The 17,190-nt window shown below is 37.4% G+C and overlaps 1 protein-coding gene across 1 annotated transcript; it reads right to left on the bottom strand.

The window, feature by feature from the left end:
* Nucleotides 1-591: 591 nt before the first annotated feature.
* On the bottom strand, nucleotides 592-16,051 carry LOC129254331 (uncharacterized). Its single transcript, XM_054892787.2, has 7 exons — nucleotides 15,925-16,051; nucleotides 7,851-9,754; nucleotides 6,978-7,118; nucleotides 6,442-6,591; nucleotides 5,890-6,042; nucleotides 5,314-5,467; nucleotides 592-3,443 (listed from the first exon to the last, which is right to left on the bottom strand). The coding sequence occupies exons 2-7, from the start codon at nucleotides 9,715-9,717 to the stop codon at nucleotides 3,296-3,298; spliced, it is 2,613 nt and encodes an 870-aa protein (XP_054748762.2). The 5' UTR covers nucleotides 9,718-9,754; nucleotides 15,925-16,051; the 3' UTR covers nucleotides 592-3,295.
* Between the last annotated feature and the right edge of the window lie 1,139 nt (nucleotides 16,052-17,190).

Raw genomic sequence — 17,190 nt, 5'->3', positions numbered from 1 at the left:
TATCAAATTTTGGAGATTTTTTAACATTTCTCTTTCATGCAATGGGTCCCATTCAATCTACAATCAATTTAGTTCAATTAATGTTTGGTCCAACCACCATTTGGTCTAATACTCAACTGGACTTACTGTTTTTCAGTCTATTGTCCAGATGGTTTAATTACCACTTCATCTACTTATTTTTTCACAATTTCTCATATGAAAATTGGTTCATAAACCATTTGCTTTATTATAATAAACTAAATGATATCAGACCTGGCCTATTTGGTAATCAGACAAAATTGTTCATGGGTTAAATGGTAATTAGACGAAATTGAAAAAAAGACAAAGTAGTAGACCAAATGGCACTTTACCTCTGAAGTGTATACAAATGCATATCGACATTAGAGGTGGGATTTGTCTCTCTCTCACCATGTATAAATACTGCCTAATGTTGCTGAGATTTGTAGCATCATATTTAGGGCACTGTTTCATGAAATAACAATTGTCAGCAATGACAAGTTCACAATATAATTCAACTATCTTGTTCTTTCCTGCTCTTGTTCTATTTGCACGTATTCTTTTAAAAAATACCAACCTATGAAGACAGTGCTTGATTAAAATAACATAACATTTTATTCATGATTCTTTCCGAATAAATAAATAAATAAATGTACATCTTCCATACATATGTAATATCATTAAAGAAAGTACAAAACAGTGTTAGATATCTCTCGTAACCATAGATATTCATGAAGAAAAATAAATTCATTTGCAAGGAATTTCAAAAGAAATTTAAAAAATATTAAACAGCCATCTTAGATGAGGATTCTGCTACGATAAGGAATGGGCAGCAGATGACCCAAATTTATTAAAAGAGAGGACAAAAGAAACAAAGGGCACCAAATATTAAATTTTGAGAGATAGACATGATCAGTAAAAGAAAGGTTTAAGCTGTTTGATATTTTTCCCCCGAGACTATCGAGGTTTTTTTTATACTCTCCAAAGAAATATTGGCCGGCCATAAGGTGCTAATAAAAGGGCCAAACAAGATGACAGGGGTCTGAGGAAATCATTCTCTGTGCCAGTACTTAGGGGGACTTACAACCGAATTCAGGGGTCGTGATAATCCAGCAAAATATAATCAATATGTGGAAAATTTGGTTATGCAATGAATGAAAATATATTTACCTCAAGAAATGGATAATAATTGTGACATATCATGGATGAAAGTTGCATAATAATGTCTTTGCAATACAGGGTAAAATCCCTCTTGGCAAAGACAAATCTAATGTATCTTCTCAGAGGCATGTCATCTGGCTGTTGGTAGACTATTGCCATTATTTCTTTTGGATTGAAGTAAAAATAAACCTATTCAAGGATGAATATTAAAACTCCAACTCCTAAAATATAATTCAGGTTTTTCTTTAGTCTTCCCCTTTATAAACAACAAGAGTGTCGCTAAGGCGAGCACATATTACGCCTGCCTGTAACACGGAAAATGGAGTGATTGGTGGAAGGTGGCGACTTCACCTTTGACCTTCTGACCTCAAAATCAATAGAATTGCTGGGATCTATGTTAGTATCATACACAACAAATTATATGAGCCTAGGTTAAGTTAAACTGAAGTTATCGAGTTTACAACTTCTGCAGAAGGGCAAGATGAAAACATGTCACTGTGACCTTGACCTCAAAATCAATAGGCTTCCTGGGATCAATGCTAGTATCATACACACCAAATTATATGAGCCTAGGTTAGGTCAAACTGAAGTTATCGCGTTTACAAGGAAAAGTTTAACTGACAGACATCTAGGATGGGCGTATAAAAAGACGAGGACTGGTCATCTTCTGCTTTTACACATAAATATGAACAAGCTCTTTCAGAGAACACAACAAGTGGAATGCCTCTTCCAGTCTCGCCTGCATTATGCCAGCAGTGAGGACTTTAAAAACGACCCAGATTAACAATTTTTACATAGAGGGGAAAATACAATATTCATTTGATAATAAAATTATCAATTTATTTACCTAAAATGACTTTTGACCTTTACCCAGTGACTTGAAATTACATCCATTTGCCATTTCCTGATAATCATTAGTGTCTTTATCAACGTTTTATGGAAAATGGAAAACTCAAAATCTTAACCTTGGTTGATTTATTTTTATATTGATACCAAAATATGGTAAAAGTTCATTCACCCTAAATGACCTTTGACCTTGACCATGAGACCTGAAACTCATGCAAGAATATCAGTGATACACTTGTGTCCAAATTTTCTTTAAAATGAGCCATATACTTTCAAAGTTATGATGGCATTCAAAAAAATTGTCAATGTTGATACCTAAACATGGACAATGTTCACTGACCCTAAATAACCTTTTACCTTAATAATAAAACATGTAACTCATGTAAGAATATGAATGATACTCGATTACCCTTAATATGTCCAAGTGTCATGAAATAAAATCCATATACATTAAAAGTTATGATGCCATATCAAAAACTTAACCTTGATCAAGATTTCAATGTTGACGCCGTCGGAAAAGCGGTGCCGATTGTCTCAAATGATCAACACTATACAGACCTGCCAACCTCTGGGAATGAAAAACTGTATTCTATGATAAAAAAACTGTATTTTTCCCCCAAAAAGTGTATTTCATAATAAAATGCTTCGCGTACTTGCTCATCGCGGCGCTCAAGCTGCATGCAAGCTAAAATGCGCACTGCTATTTGCAGATGAAAAAAAAAACATTGAAACATGTGTATATCTAACCCTGGTTTTAACAAAATGATTGAAAAAACAAGTTACATGAAATTACATTGATCTAATAACCATATTTGTGTACATTTTATGAAATAGAGACATATAGAGATGATTTTTCTCAATAAATTACGATTTAATTTTTATTTTTTTTTACAAAAAAACGTATTTTTTAAAGAAAAAACGTACTGCCGTATTTTCGTTGCAAAAACGTACAAAATACGCCTAAAACGTACTGGTTGGCAGGTCTGACTATATAGTGAAGAATGATATGAATTATAAAAGTATTCAGAAAGGCTTGTATATAGTTTTTTATTTAAGTGGCAAATTGATTTTGACTGGTAGTGTAATATCAAAAATGGCAATTCTTTTTGCCATACATGCATTACTTCCTTTTAAAGATGTATGACTCAGTTGATGGGGCAGAGGGACGGCCAACGACAACTAAACTTGCTGATGGTGATGGTATAAATAGAATGTGCAAAGTGTATGAGTATAAAATCATACCTGTATATCAAATGAATCGACCAGACTATATAAACATTCAATCAGGTGCTTAGGAACCGCCCAAAACTTGGATTTCACTTGGAGCTAGGTTACGAATTGCGGGCCTGTCTTTTTTCCTTGTCATGAAGACATCAGGGTATGATATTAGATTGATGAAGCCTCCAAGATTTGGGTCATTTTCTTTCAAATCTGCCATCCTAAAATGGAATGTATATATAAAATATATATAAAAGATCTTCCACTGATATGGTGCAATTAAGATCTAAAACAACAGCTCAAAATATTTTAATGTTCAGACCTGTAATGACAAACCGGCCCACATATGCCATGTCTATTCTGGAACTTGTACAAGAACTTGCATGCCTTGTAGGAAATGCCCCCCCCCCCAAAAAAAAAAATATATATATATATATTTCTCTACATCTGTTTTTAAGGCGATTTTTTTTTTTCTTCTTTCAATGTTCGCAATGCGCCTTAACGCCCTCTACCTTCGACTTAATGTCTAAATGTGTATTATGACGGAATAAACCCATTCATAGACTTTGCCCTTACGTAGGATGTATGCATATATATAAATAAATAAATGAAAATAATAATAATGAAATAAAATAGAAATAAAACAAATAAAAAATAAGATCACGCTTTTTGTTTGTTATATTTCTTTGAAAAGTAAATGTGTCCTTTTTCGTGACAATAACCTTTTTTCTCCTTTTATTAGAGGATTCTGAAGAAATCCAACCATATTTCCATGCCCTTGAACCTTGAAGTACTCCTCTCCCAAAAGCGTACACGCTGTCCTCTACCTGCCACCCCCCCCCCTGTTTGCTTCCTCTTCCCTCCTTCATTCCCCCTTTAAATTCATTCCTGTCTAGGTATTGAGAGCACATTTACTCATGTCAACAAAGTTTTGTTGCAAGCTGTTTGACATTATATTTTGCACTATGTTAATTGGTGTTAGGGTTTTGCCTACTACATTTCCTCTAGACCTTGTCTCACATTGTGAAGACTGTGATACTTAACTGGAATTCACCTCCGGAGTAGAATTTGAATTTGTGATTGTGATTAGCGTTCGCGATTCTAGTTTGGTTTCACACGTGCTAAAAATTTGTCATTAGAATTGTTTTTCACTGGAATCATCATTCAAATTACGATTTGGTACCCTGTGAAAGGGCGGTATGTCAAATGGAAAATTAATTTATTAACAGTCCACCTAATCATAAAGATTAAGTGGTATTTGACCAAGCGGATTGAAGTCAAGGTGGGTAGAGCCAAATTGGAAATTAAAGAAAATGCCCGGGGGGGGGGGGGGGGGGGGGGCACTTCCATTGACGTGTGGATACCATGCGCGACCATGGGGTCTCGAAAAGCACCCTAAACTCGTATTTTCCATATTCTGAAAATGCACCCCTTAACAAGTATTGGCGTGTGAAACCCTACCCTTAACAAGTATTGGAAACAAAATGATACTATTGGCAAGTATTCCCTGAATTGAACCCCTAAACAAGTACAGCAATATTTCAATTGTTATGTCATGGACGTCGGTTTGACCTTTACCTGCATCATTGGGTTTAGCACAGCCCCACCTCCCACACCTCGCGCAAATCGTACTCTAAACACGTAGTGTTGACTCTTTGGGCAAAAAGTACATCCTTTATAAAACATGTTAGTCTTAATTTTTTATACCCTCGCAAATTTGACCCTAAACACGTAGCTTTGCTAGCGAAAATAGATACCCTTTTTTCATAATTTTAGTGTTTTGACACCCTTATTACGTTACGTACGTAACGTGCCCTATCTTGAAAAAGACATCCTTCTTACGTGTTTTTTTGGTCGTGCATGGTATCCACTCGTCAATGTAAGTGGCCCCCCGGGAGAAAATGGTGAATGGGCTCCGAGGCAACTAGATCAACTGGTTGGATCCATCCTTTATGAACTAGAAAAAACGACCAATGCGACCCCAAACAGAAAGTTGACAAGGTACGTACATACTTTCCCCAAGTGGGATTAAACCAAACGAGTGGCTCTGAAAAGGCAACCAGATAGACGGCACTATACATATGATGTTACCTGTCAAGTTGAGTCTTTCGTTGATGAGGTGTTGCCTTAGCCGCTGCCTTCAAACGCCTCAGCATGCAGAGGCCAGATTCCAAGGATGGTTCTAAAGTGATAGGACTCCACAGGCACTTGGTGAGTTCTCTCAATTCTTCCTTCCATCGCAATTCTGAAGAATATAGAAATAAAAAACTTACACAGTAATTTCTATCCGAAAAGACAGGATTTCGGATGAGCAAAAGAAGAATACACTGAATCAAGAACAAGTCGACCCCGCAGTAGGTCAATATTGATACAGAGAGAAAAATCAGAGAACTACATCACTTATGATTACTTCATATTGTTGTGATATCTAAAACTAGTTTGCTAAATTTTCACAAAAGATTATATACACAACACAGGATAAATAGAGATTAGGGAACCAACATCATACACTCACTAATCCATTATGAAATATGAAATATTTCAATATTAGTTTTCCTCCAATAATGTAAAGCATGGTTGAATTCCTTCTTCTATTTCTATAATCTTCAAATCTTCCTTTCAAACCAACTTTTTGTTGGCATGGATATAAAGATATAATTCCAGTACCATTTTTCTTTCTTGCACTTCCTTTAATAGGTCCAGCGATGATTTTGATTCTAGTTTGAATTGAGCTATCTCCTTGTATTTCTGGCACTTTCTTCTTTATCTTGTTTTTCTTCTTCGACTTCTTTGGGTTGGTTGTATCATTATCAGCTACACCTGGCAAAAAAAAACAATCAAAAAAATAAATAAAAGAAAGTGAGAGAGGGTGGGAGGAAAGGGGGTAGGAAAGGGACAGTGGGGAGAGGCAAGGATAGATAAAGAACCTCTATATTCTATCTCAAACAATGAAAAATTTCACACATGTATTAAAAAAATTAAGATAAATAAAATATGACCAGACACCATCCACTCATTTGCACATTACCCATGTTGTGAATATAACTGTTATGTGAAATCAAAGGAAATTTTAAAATGCTCTTATTTTCTACGATGGTTGTGTCCAGTTTTGATGAAATTCTCAGCAACATGGCTCATCCTGTTTTCATTCAAACCAACTTGGTGTTGGAGTGTACTTGTCCTTCAAATACAAGTACAAAAAAGATATAATTCCAGTACCATTTTTCTTTCTTGCATCTCCTTTAATTGGTCCAGTGGTGATTTCCACATCTTGTGGTGTGTTATCTCCATGTGTTTCTGGCATTCTCTCCTTTTTCTTCTTCTTTTTCAAATTCTTTGGGGTGGTCTTTGTATCATTCTCAGCTACACCTGCACAAAATGAAGTTAAAAACAAGAGAGAGAGAGATGAAGAGGTAGCACACAGAGAAAGGAGAGGAGGGAGGTATAACAAACTTTTTCTTGTGAAAAAGGAAAAATACTTACATACATTTATTTCATAAAATAAAATACAAATCAAATGCTGATTCCGAGACATCATTGCCATCCGCATTTCATGTTTGCTTTAATTTTACTCTTGTGTGAAATAAGGGAAAACTAAAAAACACTGTATGTGTAACTTTTTATACTTTACATGCCAGTTCAATTCTGATTAAATTTTTAGCGACATATTTGTTTTCTATTTCTTTTTTTTATTAAACCAACTTGCAATTGGACTGGACTTGTCCTATGAATAAAAAAATATACAGTTGTAGTACCATTTATCTTTCTTGCACCTCCTGTTATAGGTCCAGTAATGATATTAATTCTCCTTTGTAGTATGCAATCTCCTCGATTTTCTGGGACTTTCTTCTTTTTCTTCCTCGGCTTCTTTGGTTTGGTCTTTGTACTATTCTCAGCTATACCCCGCAACAAAATAATGTTACAATAAAATGGGGAGGAGAGGGAGAAGTGAGATACAGAAAGCCAAGAATACATAGATCATATAGGCAATGAGAAGAGAATGGGAGAGGTGAGATACTGAAGAGAGAAGGAATAAAATATATATGCAACATTTACATAACATTTGATAAAAATTTTTAAGCACAGCACATTATTTCCCCGGCTTTAGCACAACTACTCTCTGATTAGGTGCTCAGGCATTCAAGGAATTCCTTCCTCTTGGGTACATATTTACTACACCTAGGTGGAGAGGCAAATGCAGATAAATGCCTTGCCAAAGGATGCGAGTTAAAGCACAACAAATCACTTTATTGGCTTTAGCACAACTACTCTGATTAGGTGTTCATGAATTCAAGGAATTCCTTCCTCTTGGGTACCTATTTACTACACCTGGGTGGAGAGTGGCAAATGCAGATAAATGCCTTGCCAAAGGATGGAATTAAAGCACAACAAACCTCTTAAGTGGTTTATAATGTGTTCATTTTGTGAAAGTTTTTATTTTAATGTTTTTCAAGACCATAACAATTACTAATATAAATATCATCATCATCATTATACATGTAATTGTCATAATTAATGATTATTATTCTTTTTTAGTACAGGGTAATCACAGTGAAATACATTGTTCTCCAAGGTGGCCATGCAGCCTGTTTAGTTGGATTGGAAAAGGTATGAATTGAAATCCTTACCTGCTCTCTTTCTTGAATCGCTCCCCAAATCTTTTTCTTTGGTTAATTGTTCAACCTCTTCAATATCGGCATGCTCATCAATATCATCAGAGTTCTCCTCAAAGAGCACAGGTGATGCATCGGTTAAAGTTCTGTCAGCTGAATCTTCTAATACCTTCCCCCATATTGCCTCAATACACATTGGCTCATCAACAGCCGCTGATTGCAGAGTGCTGCCATCGATGCTTCCACAGGTCTTGAGGACTTTCAAAATTTTCGGGGCTGCATTTTTGTGACAGTACAACCGGAACATCTGCTTTCCTATTTCAGCTTTTGATGGAGGTGGGGATACTACAGTAGCAGCTTGTTCTCCAGGCGGTTGATGCCTCTCGCTGACATCACTTGACTTCCCAGTCCCAGTAGGACCTTGCAGTTCTGATTCCTCAGATGCTGAATCCATTTCAACATCCTGGTTTGTAAATGACCCACGTCTCTGTAAAAAATTCTGCATGTTGTCCCTTGAATTCTCATATCCACTGAAAATGTCTTCACTCAAAGTCCCATCCACTTGGTCTAAATCGATGTCACTTATTTCCACACCGCTACTACTGGAACTTGATGAGTCAACAGAGAGTCTCTGCCCGTATTCACTATCACCCATGACAAGTTCAGAACTATGCTGAGTATCATTATCCCTAACAGCATCAGGCTCACGCTGTGAATGCATCTTTTGTCCTGCACAAATGACCTCACTTTCATCTGATACTCCATCAATCATCCCCTGTGGTACAGGATTCAATGATGATGTTACCGATGGCAGGATTACCTCTCTGTGATCTCTTGAAGTTGGTTGTTTCTTACTTTCGAAGAAACTCCGAACCTCCTTCTCTAAGAAAGTCTCATTGGCTTCATCATTATCAACGGAACTCTCACTAACTTCAGAATCAATATTCCTGACACCTTCAGAACAGGAAGATCTGTGGTCTAAGTTGGCTTTGGCTTTGTTGGAATCATTCTGCACTTCCTGTGAACTGAGGAATCTTGAAACTGTTCTCTGGACAATGGCTTGAGTGTCCGTTTCATTTCCAGATTCAGTATCAGTGAACAGTCCTTCGCTTGGGTTGTGCAAAGCATCTGAACTTATGAAATCCTTCCCTGACTGGCATCCATGCATTCCAGACATGCTAAAATTGAGTACCTTTGAGCAATTCCTCTCTTCTTGCTTTGATTCTTTATGTATAAAGGAGTCTCCCACTTCTGAGTATAAATGTTGCTTGTTTCTAAACTCATTTAACATTTCACTCTCCTTATGAACCCCTGCTCTTTGAGCCAACACATTCTGTTCCATATTTGGGGGAGGTAACTTATCCACTCTGCATTTTCTCTGTGCTTCAGTGCTATCAATACTTTTCCTTCTTTGCCGAGCCCGATTAGTTACAAACTGAAGCTTCTTTGCATTTTCTTTCGTCATGGAGATTGAATGCTGCGCTGTCCCTGATCTCCTTGGTGATATATGAGACAAACTCTGCCTTAGCTTCTGTCTTTTGATGGGTGATTGTAAAGGAATTAATCTTGAAGAGAGGGCTGCCCGTTCACTAGATGATGAGGATTTTCGTCTCCTTCTGACTTTGGGTTTAACAAAAATATCCTGATGACTCCCCCAAACATCATCTTCATCCCTTCCCTGCTTCTTGGTGGATCTTTTCTTTCTTGACAATTGTTTAGCTGACAAGACATCAGACTTCTTTCCTGGTGATTTGACTGATGTCAAGCCATCTGGATCAGTTATCATAATGGGAGTCAATGGTTCATAAGGTGGGTTGTATAACTTGTGATGACCTTTCTTCTCCACTCTTGTTGGGTATCCCTTGTTCCTCTGTCCATCCATTGCATTTCAATACAGAGTGTGACAAGGATCTCCTAACCTATGGATTGTGAAAAATGTAAGGATTTTATTATGAGTGCAAATTGAGAGACTGGATAATAAAGAGTCAAGGCTAGGCCTACATTGAATAAAAAAATAAGCCTTGTTGCATGCCATCACTGTGTGTTACCGCGGGTGCTCGCACCAACCTGTATATGTGCTGTTTTTGCCTATGAGGTCAATACTGTTATGAATTGACCTTATTGGTACTAGTAGGAGTGGTAAATGATACACACCAAATTTCCATTGGTGTTGATTTTAGTTTCTAATGACACCAGTTATACGCAAAATGGCTCGTAACTTACAAACGCACATCGCGTGATGTGCGTGCTGTTGCCAAGCGGAAGACAAAGAAATCAAGATGGCGGCGTAAACACGGCCGTAAGCTCTTCCCATCTTTTCATAACATTTTTCTCGTTTTTTTAATGAATTCTTCTTTAAAAACTAAATCGATATCGCAGAAATGTTGGAAATGAAGTTGAACCCCATGTACATGATTTAGGGCTAGATCTTTTAGAGTGAAAGTAGAAATCTCGGGGGCGAAAGTTTCAGGTTTTGTGGCCGTACGTGCATGAGTATGCCTTAGTGTCCCAGGCGTCAGTGGGGAGTAAGCCTACGTAGAGTAGATGACTTTTACTCCCCAGACGCCTAGCCTGGAGGCTTCTGGGGAGTAAAAGTCATCTACTATACGTAGGATTACTCCCGCACGAAGCCTGGCGCGGCTGTATATAGGCTTCCACGCACCAAAAAAATAGGCAACTATAAAAATGCGCCAAACTGCTAGTTATGCTTAGAATCTGAGGTTAACACTTCTGTACATGGGTAAAAATATCGGTTGGCAACGTTTGGCCAAAAATGGATAGTTATGGTTGCAAAATGAGCCCAAAATGCGCTAAAATAATAAAAAAATTAAAAGTAGAAGAGAGTATACTTACATCTGTTGACATTGCCATCTTGGATCCATTGTTATTGCAACCTAGTTACGTGACGCGTATAGAGGGCGGCAAAATCATGAGCGGTGCTAGATTAAAAAGTGCTAAAATGTCCCGCTTCAACTTGCGAGTTGAAGTTGAAGCGGGACATTTTAATCTGGCACCGCTCATGATTTTGCCGCCCTCTATACGCGTCACGTAACTAGGTTGCAATAACAATGGATCCAAGATGGCGATGTCAACAGATTAAACTCTCTTCTACTTTTATTATTTTAGCGCATTTTGGCGTCATTTTGCAACCATAACAATCCATTTTTGGTCAAACGTTGCCAACCAATATTTTTACCCATGTACAGAAGTGTTAGTACTGTTAACCTCAGGCTCAGATTCTAAACATAACTAGCAGTAGCAGTTTGGCGCATTTTTATACTTTATAGTTGCCTATTTCTTTGGTGCGCGGAAGCCTATATACAGCCGCGCCAGGCTTCGTGCGGGAGTAATCCTACATATAGTAGATGACTTTTACTCCCCAGTCTCAGAAGTCTCCAGGCTACAGACGCCTCCACTCCAGACTAGTCTCACTCACACTAATACGAGGTTCGTATATACGAACCTCGTACACGTACACCGGACCGTGTTTGACCGTAGATTTCGAAGTAGTCGGCAAACATTGCTTCATTGCTGAAGTAATATTTGCCGAAACTCCTTCTCGCTACGCACCGGGGCTCTTTCCGGTAAGTAGCAATACATAACAAAATTATACATATGATATTATACTAATTTCATTTAAAAAGAGCAAATTTCGCTTACCTCGGCCTAGCAAGTGACTTCGTTTGTCTCTTCTACGGAAACAAGGAAGCCCGTTGGTGGCGCTAATAAATTTCACAACCTTGATTCAGCTCCTCGGTAATTTTATAACTGTGTCTAAATTCTTTGAATGCGCAATTCTTATGATTAATTTACTAATTATGGGCACCAATAAATAAAATACCTTCAAAAACATAATTCAAGATTACTATTTGCGATGATAACACTTTTGTTGCAATCAATTTAAAACGATGACTAATATATATATATTTTTTTAAATACACATGCCTGAAACGAAACCAGCAGTACAAGCAGTATTAACGAACGTCACGGTATACCAAAGTCTATACAATGAAAAGATTGGACACTTCACGGACTTCGCGTAATGCCTTGCGTCGATTTGCGTGTAAAATAGTGTAGGTTCCTAATCTTTCCCTTGTCGTGTCTTTGATATGAATATAAATCGCGCGCCCTCTTTAGGCGAAAATTGATATCTACGCTGACCAAATTTTATCTCCGTGAAATCTTCAAGATCAAGAAAATATAGGATACATTTTTTCAAAAAGAAACTTCAAGGAGAAGTCACGGAATGATCTAAATGATTCGGTAAGTGTCATAGCAGAATGTGAAATACCAGATTATTGGTGATATTTTATGTGGGCAAAAGCCCACTATCTTTTTGACTTGTCGTGTGTGTCGCGTGCATATGACTGATATTCCTTCGCACGCGAGATGATATGAACCCATGGCCATGGGTAGCCTGGAGGCGTCTGGGGAGTGAAAGACTTATACTGTACGTATGGTCACTCCCCTAACGCCTGGCACTGTGTCCTATACTATCCTACACACCGAGGGAAAATGCAACTATAGAAATGCGCCAAACTGCTAGTTATGTTTAGATTCTAGCTTTAAAACTTATGTACATGGGTAAAAATATTGGTTGGCAACGTTTGGCAAAAAATAAGTGTTGATGGATTTGAAATGACGAATAAATTAATATGAATAAGAAAAGTAGAAGAGAGTTCACTTACACTTGTTGACATCGCCATCTTTGATCCTTTTAATTGCAACCTAGTTACGTGACGCGTATAGAGGGCGGCAAAATCATGAGCGGTGCTAGATTAAAAAGTGCTAAAATGTCCCGCTTCAACCACTGAACTAGAAATACGTGGAAGCCGTGTACACCCAAGCAAAACATCGCTGGCGAACTCGATAAGTCACATGACCGCCGCCATTTTGCTAGGTCAATTGTTCGAGAACGCGCCGCGCCGTAGAAGGCAAAATGCAATATGTACTTTTCTCTATGTATTTCTAGTTCAGTGGTTGAAGCGGGACATTTTAGCACTTTTTAATCTAGCACCGCTCATGATTTTGCCGCCCTCTATACGCGTCACGTAACTAGGTTGCAATTAAAAGGATTCAAAGATGGCGATGTCAACAAGTGTAAGTGAACTCTCTTCTACTTTTCTTAATCATATTAATTTATTCGTCATTTCAAATCCATCAACACTTATTTTTTGCCAAACGTTGCCAACCAATATTTTTACCCATGTACATAAGTTTTAAAGCTAGAATCTAAACATAACTAGCAGTTTGGCGCATTTCTATAGTTGCATTTTCCCTCGGTGTGTAGGATAGTATAGGACACAGTGCCAGGCGTTAGGGGAGTGACCATACGTACAGTATAAGTCTTTCACTCCCCAGACGCCTCCAGGCTAGCCATGGGCACTCATCCTACGAACGAGGTTATAATATAACCTCGTTCTCGGCAGCATACAGTGCTGTTGAGCAAAAATACATTGCTCATTTCCCCCCATTAGTCATACCAAGTATCACGAACTCATGCAATTTTATAAATGTGATACTTAGCCCAACATCTTTTTATAAGAAGATCATCCTTAACTGACCTTAAAACATTAAAAAAATGAATAAAATCTCACCGAAATTTACGCGTGATGGCGATTGATCCTCTGGGTTGCTGCTATGGTGTTCACCAGTGACAAATCAAAAAAGAAAAAAAATCTCACGAAACCTGAGAGGTTTATCCACCCGTTTGGACGAAACTCAACTCGTGATGCATTCTGGTAAGGAAGTCTCGATAGCCTCTATCAAGACAAAATTGGCAATCTTGTTTCGTCTCGATAAACATATTTAAAGAATAAAATATATAAGATATATAAATTAATCATCATAGGTCCTAATTTCACCATACAATATATAGTTTAGAAGTAGGCTGATGGTGCTACAACTATTCATTCGAGGCGGACGAAGCATCAAAATAGGGGGAGGGATATCTACACCCTTATTTTTAAAAAATCATTCAGGAGGGGAAGTCCATACTGCATTAAGTCTGAAGTTTTAAGTATATCTAGTTTTATTCTTATAAACAATATTATATTATCAAATAAGGCTTAAGTTAATGATAGCGAGTGCGCCAATCGCGAGATATTTTTCCCTTAGATTAAAACGGACATTCTATAGAATTTTTGTAATTCTGAAAATGATTGTATTGTCTTGTCTTCCGATTGTTGCTCACAATCATAAAAGTTGATTATATGGGGAATCTTTTTCACGACCTCTGTTTTCTCAAGGTTTCCTCCACATGACATATTTTTTTAAGTTACATGATCATTATTACATGTATTTTGCTACTTTCACGAATGTATTGGTTTTTTATGTACTCAGTATTGTATCCTTTCCATAATTATGTTGAGATGAAAATATGTATTTACTTTGCTTGCTGTTATTTTGGAAATAAGTGAAATGAAAAAGGAAGATCAGTATCATCCCCCTAATCCCCCTAATCTGCTTTTCTTGCTAACACTGACTCAACACATTGGAATCTTGCTAAATAAATCTCTAAATAAATCTTGCGAGCGCAGATGGGCAAGATGAATATATATATATTTCGCCAAGAAAAATGGAGAAGAGAGAAAGGGAAAGAATGAGAAGGAAAATAACTTAAGGGGGGGGGGGCAAGCCGAAGGAAAATGGAAAGGGTAAAAGAGAAAAGTAGATGAAGTAAAGAAAGAATAAAGATAAAAAAAAGTCAATGAACGCGAGGAAAGAGTGAAAGAAAGGAGAACATAATGAGAGAAACTCATCTCGAAATGCTAATAAATGAGTGAGAAAGAGGAAAGTATTCGGAAAGCAAAATGGAATCTATAATAAAAAAACAAGAGGAGAAATGGGAAATAATGGTACAATGGAAAGGCTACAGGATACGACCAAGAAATCAAAGAAATTGTGAAAGAAAGAAAAGGAAAGGTGTAATATAGCTATGTTCTATTACTTATGAAAAGGGAACAAAATGTTCTTGATCTTGAATTTTACTAAGAAATATTTGCCGCACTTGAAAGGCTGTGTCATTCTGGGGGGTTTTTTCTTTGCTTTTCAAATTTCTCGGGAATAATTTTTTTCTCCATTTTTGTTGTGAAACCTTTTTGGGGGCTTTGCATATTTAATTCAGCGCCCCCATTCAAAAAATAGTTCCCAGGGCCCTGTAAATTATAGCCAAGATTTGTCTGGAAATAAGGTTCAAATTTTTGACCCCAATTCCCTTCATTTGGGTGCAATTTTTTTTTGCTTGTATTTTTTTTTTCTGATGAAAATCGCTGTCTTCCTTCCTTCCCTCGATTCTTTTTTCTTTCTTTCTTCCTTAGTCTTTTTTCTTTTTCTTTTTTTAAGGGAACTATTCCCTCTACCTAAAATTTAGGGGGACTTGTCCCCTCTCACCCCCCCCCCCTTCGCTTCCGCCACCTGTGACAAAAATATAATTTTGATGTACAAAAATAGTGAAAAAATGTTTTGTGTCAGGTGATAAAAAGACTACCTTCGCAGGAACAGGCTTCACAGGAAACGGGTATTGGTCAGGAGCATGAATAATCCAGCTCTGTGGTCGCGCTCCCATTAGCTTTCTTTTATTTACCACAAGAGGGCGTTACGGCACTCTACGTAGGAATCTATGGACAGACGAGGACAACGAAGAATTTCATTACCATTTTACACGATTTAGAAGACAATCAATGAATAAAGGATAATATTTCTTGGATGTGAAGTTACAACAGAGCTACAGTGGACCCACAATCTTCGTTTGGTTCTTGACAATCATTGGTAAGTCCAACTTTTTCACTCTTTTCTTCATAAGTTAAAAAATTGTCTGGAAGCAGGGCTGAACACTGTACAGTCCCATCCCCTACCTTTTGCTGTAAGGCGAATGGTCGGGGTGAACAAGTGGCCATGGGTGGGCTAGTCTATAATACACGCTGCACCCCAAAATTTCAGTATGTGGGACCGTTACAAAAAAAAGGCCAAGTTGGTCATCGTGACTTCATTATTCATGCCATGCCACGAGTGCGATAAGGCAAGTCTCATGAAAGTGTATACAAAGCAGGTCATTAGCAAAGAAAAATAAAGTACTACGATTTCTTACCAGGCCAGTGGCAGTCTCTAGATCAGCTCTTCTTCTAGGTCAAAGCATTGAAACGTGGATTAAATTATTTCGAGCTCGAAAAGGTGTCTGCTAGTATTTTAACACAGACCGACGAACGTTAGAGGGCGTCAACACACCACATTTCAGGATCACGAAAAAAGTAACGAATAAAAGAAAATGCACGGGGGCGTTGACAGCTGGAGGGGATGGGGTGGGGGTGCAGCATAGAGATATGGGGTGCAGCTGCATTTCCGAAGTTTCCAGGTGGTGATGCTATACTAGTATACAATCATCCCTCCCTAGTTTAAATAATAAACAAATGATTATATTCTATGTGATATTCCCATGGGTGTCGATCGGTGTTCATGGTTAGTTGGGGGAATGACCATGCCATGGCCATACACATATTTTTTTTTCCAGGGAGGGGGGGGGGGGGGGGGGGGCGGCGGAAATTTTTTCGAAGAAATTCAAAAGCAAAGGAGCTAAGCAACCGAGCTTGCCATTTGGGGCACTTTTGCATTTTCTAAAGTAATATTGAAGATTTCGTGCGCACTTTTGGTTAATTTCATGAAGTTTTTCAATTGCATATAATGCCCTATTGATTGAGTCTAAAATTTTCAGTGGGCCAGACGTGAGGTAAAAGGCATTATTCATTTTTTTGAAAAAATGGGAGCGAGCAAAATTCTTAACATTTTAATGCAAAAAATTTAATTATGTAATAGACTTTTGACATATTTAAAAAAAAAAGATATGCATTAAAACGTATTATGGTTTCCAAGATTAGGTATTACGTATAGTACTAGATCAATGCGAGTGCGAGCTTTTTTTTATGTCTTAAAAAAGAATAATTTTGAGGAATTTTATCGGTTTTCGGTGTGATTGACCTTGTATACACTTTTTACAATTTAAATTCTCATTTATTTTATCTGTTCTCCACTTATTCTACTTCATAAACCGGGATAATAAGAATACTAACAAAAATAAAGTCTCAATGTTGGTCAAATAAACGGGGCACGTGACTCCTAGCACTTGCTTGCAGGGATCCGGAGGGAATAAATCATTTTTTAAAAGGTAATTTCATGTAATCATGAAAATTGTATTTCATACTTGATTTTTAAAAATCTATCTTCCTATCAATGTTTCTAACAATATCTGAAAGGAATGGATTCATTCAACAATATACATACAGTAAATTCAGAGAAAAGAATGCGCATATACGACAATCAATGTTACCATTACGATCCGTCAGGATGTACTCTTTCTATT

The sequence above is a fragment of the Lytechinus pictus genome, chromosome 2 (assembly GCF_037042905.1).
Source record: "Lytechinus pictus isolate F3 Inbred chromosome 2, Lp3.0, whole genome shotgun sequence".
Classification (NCBI taxonomy): domain Eukaryota; kingdom Metazoa; phylum Echinodermata; class Echinoidea; order Temnopleuroida; family Toxopneustidae; genus Lytechinus; species Lytechinus pictus.
This window is presented reverse-complemented; position numbering and strand designations above follow the sequence as displayed.